Below are 9,179 nucleotides of genomic sequence, written 5' to 3'. Positions count from 1 at the left end.
GCGCCCGTATTCTGCTCATTTTCAGGTTCAAAATTGTATTTTGAAGTTGTACCAGAATAGGTTTACATGGTTTCATTTTCAAAAAAACACCATACTTTTGTTGTATTACACCTTGCTGCAGATCCTGTTTTCACCCTGTGGGTTTGGGTCTCTGCTTTAGCGACAGAGTGAGACATCTCACTTGTTTTAGTTACAGAGTGAGACATCTCACTTGTTTTAGTTACAGAGTGAGACGTCTCACTTGTTTTAGTTACAGAGTGAGACATCTCACTTGTTTTAGTTACAGAGTGAGACGTCTCAATTGTTTTAGTTACAGAGTGAGACATCTTACTTGTTTTAGTTACAGAGTGAGACATCTTACTTGTTTTAGTTACAGAGTGAGACATCTTACTTGTTTTAGTTACAGAGTGAGACATCTTACTTGTTTTAGCTACAGAATGAGACATCTCACTTCTATGCTATCTTTTTTGGGAGTCGCACATGTGCAGTAGCAAGGTAATCATAACATCAGCTAGATAACTCTTTCTCCAACTTTGGTCAGTATAAGCATGCCAGCGCTAACATGCTACGATTAGCGACCTCGTCTCGGCTAGTGACGTAGAAAGTCGTGCAGATTTTGACCAGCTCACTCGGAGACTGAAGGCAGAGGACATTCAGAAACCTGTATCTCCCTTAAAACAGCATGGATAGGTTTTTTTTTTTTTTTCAAGTTTGTATGCGTGTGGAAGCACGAGAGACACAAAATAACACCCAAATCCCAGGAAAAAGTTTTTTTTGTTGTTTGTTGTTGTTGTTTCATAATATGGGCACTTTAAAACCTGCAGCCTCTTTTAGACATACTGAATGAAGTTGAGTTATGCCAATTTAAAATACTGCATGTAAAATGTTTATTTCCTGAAATCAATTTAATCAGGATTAACATTTACGCTATTTAAAAAAAGTAAAAAAATTATCTCTGTACTTCTTGCCAGAATTATGTAGCCGCTAGAATCCAGATTTTTGGGGTTCGGTCAAATACCAAATCCACTGGTTAAGATTCTACCGAATCCGTAACCAAATTCAAATCCTACTGCCATCCTCAGTCCATTAACACAGTAAACACATTAGTGAAGTAAACGACGTCCTGTGCTGTACCTGACGTTGCTGCGGATCGGCTGCTGTCTGTGGATTCCTTCATGCACAACTCATATTCTTTTGAGTGTTTAGTGTTTCATACGTAAATGTTTTAACGGCGGCGATGTTGTGTATTGTTTAAGGTCCTCGCCACCACGAGACAAATCAGCATTGCAACTTCAACATGTAGCTTGACTTGAATCACCTTCTTTTGACTGAAAGTACTGCCAAACATCCCTCTTTCTGATCATGAGTTCTATTTCCACCTTCTCACAGCCTACTGCATTGAACGGTCCTCTCACGTAAACACCTTCCCGTAATCAACAGCGACGTCAATACGTCGATCAGCGTAGGCTTCGGTTTGGTGGGAAAAAAATTCTAAGATTTGGCAGAAACTGAACCCCGTCAAAAAGCCCAATATTCAGCCGGAGCCGAATACTGGATTTGGTGCGTCCCTGGTTGATGGACATGTACGGAATTGTGGTGCTGCCCTTGTGTCTCGCTGCTCTCTTTTAGCAAGACGCTGAGTTGATCTGGTTATTCAGTTTTCTGCTGCATACTGTAGTACAGAGCTGTGTGTGTGTAGGAATGTAGAGTAGGTTTGGCTGCAGGCATCGTCCTGGCACAGAGCACTGGACAGCTTGGACTGAACAGGCTGGACATAAGGTGGTATAATCATGCAGTCATTCTCTTACTGTGTGTTTGTGTGTCTGCGTGTGTGTGTGTTCCTGCAGTTAAGAACATTAAGCCTGCATATCAGCAGATGAATTTGAGCAAAGTCATGCTTATGCTGGCTTACATGTGCCTTTCTACAAGAACATAGCAGCGAACACAGTTCATGTAATAAAGCATTTTGTCTTGTTGTGTTTATCATCAGAGTTGTCCGTGTTGATCTGCCAAAAGCTGTGCACAGGACAGCTTCTAGTTGCTCCAAAATGTGAAAATTAAATAAATGGTTATCTCTACGCAGTTTACCAAATCTCTGAAGCACTTTGGGGAGGAAGAAGGGAGGATGCAGCCCGATGAGTTCTTCGGGATCTTTGACACCTTTTTACAGTCGTTCAACGAAGCACGGCAAGACCTGGATAACATGCAGCGGCGTAAAGATGAGGAGGAGAGGAGGGCACGAATGGAGGCCATGGTGAGACACATGTAGAGAATAAATCTGAGACAGCGTTGTTTTGGAAAAAGACTCTACTTACATGCTGCTTTTGGGATGCTTTTACAGAGGCCCCCTAATACCATATATCAAGTCTCTGTCCCAAAATGTAGCCTTGGTGCAGAATTACAGCCACTGGAGCCAGTCCCACAATGAGCTTTCCTTAGTATTTGCCATTTCTGTGTCTGTATTTTTTAACTGCTATTGGGGAGGAGAGGGGGGGGCAAGGTGGTTGGTGGGGGTGTGGCCTTGACCAACTGCCATGCTCTGCTCGTTTGCAATCCATGATGTCTCTCTCTCTCTCTCATGGCCAAATTCTCTGGGCGGGTAAAACGGAGAAAGGGGAGGTAATCTTTTCCCTTATGACATCATAAGGGGAAGATTCCAGATTGGCCAATCTGAGCAGAAAGTTTTCTTCCATGGGACCTTTAAAACACTTGTATTCTGTGTAACCCTAACCGCCGTCTCCTTTTTTTCCAGCTCAAGGAGCAGAGAGAGCGGGAACGGCGGGCCAAGAAGAGCGGGGCCTCAGACGAGGTCAGCGGGGAGTTTGACGACCTAGTGTCTGCGTTGCGTTCCGGTGAGGTCTTTGACAAGGACCTGAACAAATTCAAGCGCAACCGCAAGCGCTCGGTCAACCAGTTGGTGGAGGGTGGGGGACGCGAGCGAGCTGTTACCAAGGTAAACTATTAGTTCGGGAAAAAGGAAGGGAATAAAATTAAACACTAGACACCGACATTCTCTTAACACCTTTAGTCCAGGAACATTGGAGAGGATGTGAATAACGGCTGGACGGGACATGTAGCCACATGTGTGGACAGCCACGCCGTTTTGAAGGATGCAGCACCCTCCTCTGATTGGTCTTGTAAAGCTATTCCCACCCGGTTTGTCCCGGGCGTTGTATGATCTCCTGAGCTGGGCGAAGGACGGTTGGGATCTATGGATGGACGGACAGACCACTGTGACACATTATCCCATATATTTTGACCATATCCTCTTTAACACTGTGCTCAAACTTCCAGCTCTCTATCACCCCGCTGTTTTTCCACTGCTCTTTACCCCCCCACAAACCTCTTCACTCTTCCTCTGAACGTTCCTTGGTGCTGGAGCTGTCCTATCTTTTTGCTCCCTGGCTCTAAAACACACAGGACTTTGGGATCAGCCAGTCACAGTGTACATAGACTCGGGGGGCCAAGAAAAAGGATTGGAAAACTGACAAAAGAAGGTGGGAAAGGGGGAACTAAGCCATCATCTCCACAGTCATGGTTGCTTCCAGAAAAGAGACTTTTCAGACACAGAATGGATGGGTATTCATGAACATCCTTTGCTGGAAAGAGGGGTGTGTATTCTACAAATCCCAGAGTGCTTTGTGGGCTTCTGAAAGATTGTTGAAAGATACACAATGGGGGGGGTTATCGCTTCAACCCAACGGCCGCCTCCAACACACAGCATTCCCAGGGGGGACCTACGTACATCCCTAACAGAAGCAGTTTTTAGAGGATACAACTCAAGGAAAACCAACTTGTCAGCTTGTTCCACCTGACAAAATGAGAACTGTGCCACAGGGGTCGAGCCTCACCTCCACCCTTCACTGGTTTCAACATTGTTCTGGCATGAACCAGTGCCAAAGCAAAGAGAAAGCAAATGTAAATGTACTAATACGAAACCTACTGCAATTAGGCGTTGATATATATTTATATTTAGATGCAGACAAGCTAATTGCAAAGATGTAGAGTTTTTGTTGTTTTCATGGCATTTTGGGGGTTTTGTACACGCGATGCATTCTTTGTTGGTGTTGCAAGTTCACGTTGACGATGGAAGTGAATTTCTATACATTGTTGCGCTTTGTGTCAAAGAGATAATTTCTGCTCCTTTTCACACCTGTAGGTCTTGTTTGCACTGTAGCTTTTCTGGCCAACTTTACACTCCACAAGCCGATCAAAACTATCCTCTGGAAAGAGTTGTCTCTGTGCTAAAATGATCTTTTATCTATAACGAAGTTAACGGAACGACATATACAATTTCAAGCCTGGAGTTTGCGATGGTCTGAATGTGTGGTCCGATCCAGCGGCTGCAGCAAAACTGCAGACCATGTGTGAACTCGGCAGTATACCAGCCAACAGGATGCTGTATAGCAGTTCTCATCGGGCCTTTAATGATCTCATCCATAGTGTCTGAAGGATCTGTTACACTGGTGCTAAGACAGAGCCATCAGTCCAGTTAAAGATTTCTCAAGGTAAACTATCGCTTGATTGCTCTGCTGCCAAGATTCAGGCTCATCATACAGTATTTCTGTGTGCTTTTATTTCAGTTGGCGTTGTAATTCATCTGTTATTACAAAGTCAGGGTACAGCAAAGCACTTAAAGGGTGTAGGATTTAAAATAGAGAGGCTTGATGCAAATAAGTTGTGTAAGGGTGGACGTTAACAGGACACCAACAGCCTCGGAGAGCATCGTTCCTTCCAGCTTCTCTGAAACGTTTGCGATACCGCCCTGTTACTATGGGCAACCTTTTGCCAAACAAGAGTCAGACCTACATACTGAAGCCAACCGAGGTCAGTTTTCATTAAGTTTTTGAAATATTCAAGGAGGTATATTTTTTTATTTATATATGCATTTCTAAAACCTTAGCAGTAGACGTGACAAAGGCTGCAGTGTAAAGTATGGGCTCGCCTCAGTACAACATTAAGATGGTCTTTTTGAAGATGGACCTCCAGTACAGTACAGGGTCCCTTGCTACTGGAGGTGTACTCACAGAGAGGGCTGTAATCCTGGGGTGAGGGCTCTGCTGCGGAAGGAGTCACTCCCGGTCAATTCTTTGGGAGAAGAGACATCAAATGACAGTGTGAAGCCATAAAAAAAAAAATCCTATGAACATACAGCTTATTGGAAGCAGATAAAGGGCCACACACACATAAGTCCATAAGAAATATCCTGGTGTCATCCTGCTAATCATCCATTATTATTCCTAGGTAACCCATTTTAGTAATTTCATCTGCATTGCATGGTTACTATAGTACAGTATAGTGCCATATGGGAGCTGTCCAGTTGACGTTTTCAGGACAAATTTAAAAATGGACACATCCTGTGTTTAATCTTCCCTAGCCTACTCATGCATGTTTTAGCTACATGTTTTGTCATGTATCCTTACTACGTTAAGATTGGTTGAGTTAGACAGGCCAAAGGATTTGCACAACAGCCCCTGGTTCAGTTTGTGAGGGATAAGAGTTAAGTGGTTGTTTTTGTGGTAAGAATTACAGTTAAACATTTATTCCTTTCCCTAGTTCCCGTATTGAATTGGAGACATTTCCCCTCTGCACTTGACTCAATAAGCACTTAGTGTAACAGTAGTGTTACAACACCAGGAAAAGACATTATTGACAGGGTGTTGGACGGGGAATGTTTTATTTTTAATTTCTTTCTTTCTGGACAAACAGACAAATCACTTCACACACACACACTGCTATCTGTAATTACCACAGTAGTAACGGGCTATGGCAGTTTGTTCCTTCATTCTGCCAGCTTTTCTATTTAGTCTAAGTTTCACATCGAAGTGCCTCTGACCCTGTTTTCACACACTTACCATTCCTGTTATTTTGTTTTTAGTGCTTGTTGCTTTCCAAAAAAAAATGTACAGTACAGTGTCTGCTAAGTGATGTAACGGACAGTTGGAATTAGACTAATTGGCGCCATCTTGTGACTTCAGATGGTGCACTTTAGGTTCCCAGATGACATCACAAGCAGTTAGAAGCAGCTCTAGGAAGTGCTAACATGATGTGGCACATTAACTCCCCAGAGTCCCCTAACATGAGTGACATCAGCGTGGTTGGCATGGGATCAGAGGAGTTTGATCTATCACCTGTACAGAGAAAAATTCTCTTTTCATAAACCTTTAATTTCTCCATTATCAGTCACCTCACAGAGACACCTCGTCCTACCAGGGGTTTAGTCCTTCCAGAGAAGATTAACTGGTAAACCAAATAGACTCAAACTTTCAGACACTTTGAAATGTCAGAAAAGTTCTAATGACGTATGATTGCCTATTCTTTAACCAGCATTTAATCTCTATTTGAGCTATTTGATTTCCTAACCTCTGCTCCTTTGTCTTTCAAGTTAATCAGAGTTGGTATATCAGACTTTGGCAGACCCTTTAAACTCTTAATCCAGAGCTTTAACCCGCATTATAGTGCAGACTATTTACAGAGGGGTATTGCAACATTGTCAGTATTATTACAAGTTTATGTTGTTCCATGTTTGGATGTTTCTTTGGCCATTGACTGGCTGATTTTGGAGTGTACAGATGGAAACCAGAGGAATGAAATTAGTAGCTTGTTCAATGCACTTTTATTATGGGACATTTCCATTTGCGGCGCCATTTTGAAGGCTTGGATCCCTCTAGAAATGAGAAGGATGCAACGAAAGACTGGTGCAAAGACATGGTGGGAAGAAAGAAAACCGGGGGAAGTGTGGTTGGGACTCCGGCTGGGCCGCTGGAGTAACGTTAACAGGCAGTCTGTTGGAGACTTGGTTTGTGGGGACAGGTACAAAAAAAGCGACACTCGTACCCAACAGGAGTGTACGGAGTTTGAAATCCTCTTGTCTGCCACCTGCTTTGGTTTGTAAAAGAGAAAAACGGGGCGATGTTTCCCAACACCACCAAATTTCTGTCAAATCATGCACTTCAATGCGCGTCAAACTGCATGCCTCAACAAGGGTGCACAAAGTGTGATGTGTTGACTTTAATAGAAAATTGCTTGCAATGTGGAACACACCTGTTACACAACATTTTGTACTGCCTGAGAAAAGTTGCACCCAGTTTTAGAGGTTGTATAATTGTGAGGAGTCAGTATTTTTATGGTTGGAAAAAAAAGTATCCTCCACTGAAAGATGTACAGTCGGACAAAAAAAAGAAGCATTTTGTACACCATTGTTAATGTTTGAGATAAGATTAAAAAAAAGATTAAAACATTGAGGAATGTTCCATTTTCCTGTAAATTGTACCTCTATTTATTTGCCTTATTTAGTTTGCTATATTTTGTATGTACACACAGCATTAAAGCAAAATGTTATATTAAAAAAATATGAATAAATAAACTGTGGTCCGTGTATGATGGATAGTTTTGAGACTTGTAGAAGAATGAGATTTTTTTTTTTTCCCTTTCATTTCTATAATTTTATTTTTGTTTTGTATTTTTTTTTTTTTCTTTTGTAGGGTTACAATAAACTTTTGTCCCTTACAACTGGTTATGATCTTCAAGATGTTTTATTGGGATGACTGGGTCATACTGGAGGTGTGCACAGAAGGAAATCAGTGGTGTGTGCTGATGCAGGACCAGAGACTGGTTTACATGCTTACACTGACTGTTTACATACACATAATATTCTGTTATTTTCCCCTAATTTCAAAAAAACAAACGTTATTCCGACTACGCTGTTTACATGACTAATGAAAGTAAGTATTCCACTATTATTCCCGCTTACATGTAGCGGGTTGGACGACTTGTTGGACTGTGTGGACACAGCGTCCCTCTTTCATTCCTTTAACCAGCCAAGGGTGGGTGCACTTTATTTCTCTTTTGTTTCCAATTATCTAAAACTGTACTACATTTTTATAAATCTTCCAAGCCATGACCAATTAGTGATCCACATATCCAAATAAATAAATTAAAAAAAAAAGTTAAATTAACAATGAATGTAATGTGTTTTATTTAGCAAAATTGAATTGAATGACTTAATGGTTGTTGTCCCCCCCCCCCTCCCCTCCTTATTGGGTCTCCAGCCCTGCGAACTGTTGGCTGGCTGGTTTACAGCAACCATAGCAACGCACAGAGCTGACCATAAGCCATAAACAGGCAAGAGGCCGTAAACTGCAGTAAAACCCAGATTGAGACAGATGAATGAATGCGCTGTATAACCTACATGTCAAAAGAATGCCTCTAAAACCCGAATAATACAAGAATAACCCTTGTTAAACTCTAAATGACCTGCATCAAATTTGGAATATTGTCATTTTTGGAATATTAGTGGAATATTGGTGTGCATGTAAACGTAGGCCTACTGATTGTCAGCAGAAATATATGTGTCATACTCCAAAGTTGGATTCTGTGCTAAATAGTGATGAAACTATTATCAATGAATTGTTCTGTGCTGCAGATATTTTGAAAACGAAATAAAAGCTAAACACTGTTGCTTGTCCACAAGTTTCAGATCTTTTATAGACAAAACGCTTGAAGACGGTTTGAGTGCTGGCTTCATCCCTGTTATATTTCTACCTCATGGAAAAACATAGTGGGGGGGGGGGTTAAGAGGTTTAATGACATTGTCAATAGCAAGGAAGTTCATAATGACAGCAATATAATGACAGGGTACATAATAGCTCCATTTTACCGTCAAGTCATGGTATCATTGTCATAGAGGTTTTTTTTTAAAATAAAACAAAACTGGCTGTAGTGTTTCTAATATTCTGTCCACCCCACAAAATAGAGGATAGAAGATAGAGAGAAAACGTTCCCACTGAAGAATGTGGAGGTGTTTTACCATTGACTGTATGTGTTTTACTCCCCTTGTGTTAGAATGCATTATCTGGTGCAGTGGTATGTACTGTTATATACTGATAACAAATGTATCATGAATATTATCAACATTAGTTCGAAAATGTGTATTAATAACAATATTGGCACAGTAGTGTTAAGTATAAAGATGATAAAATACATCCTTCAGGAGTGATGTGTTGTAGTTCGTCACTGTGGCCACTGGAGGGCAGTCAGCTGACATTAAGACCCCACAACACACATCACTGTCACTTCACTGGACCTCTGGAATAAAATGGGGGAGTGATAGACATGGTTCAGGGCAGTCGGGGGAAATGTCCCAGGATGTACTGCTGTATGTTAGGGTCGATGTTGTA

General features: G+C 41.6%; 1 protein-coding gene across 2 annotated transcripts in view; it reads left to right on the top strand.

Moving 5' to 3' along the window:
- Positions 1 to 6,899, top strand: part of daam2 (dishevelled associated activator of morphogenesis 2) — a gene marked incomplete at its 5' end in the record, with an annotated part of 69,749 nt that extends 62,850 nt beyond the window's left edge. For both annotated transcript variants that reach the window (XM_032499978.1, XM_032499977.1), the window contains 2 exon segments: positions 2,084 to 2,254; positions 2,753 to 6,899. In XM_032499978.1, the coding sequence (XP_032355869.1) occupies positions 2,084 to 2,254; positions 2,753 to 2,965 (384 nt within the window).
- Between the last annotated feature and the right edge of the window lie 2,280 nt (positions 6,900 to 9,179).

The sequence above is a fragment of the Etheostoma spectabile genome, chromosome 20, assembly GCF_008692095.1.
Source record: "Etheostoma spectabile isolate EspeVRDwgs_2016 chromosome 20, UIUC_Espe_1.0, whole genome shotgun sequence".
In the NCBI taxonomy this organism is placed as follows: Eukaryota; Metazoa; Chordata; class Actinopteri; order Perciformes; family Percidae; genus Etheostoma; species Etheostoma spectabile.
Note: the sequence above shows the minus strand (reverse complement) of the source record. Positions and strands in the feature narration are given on the sequence as shown.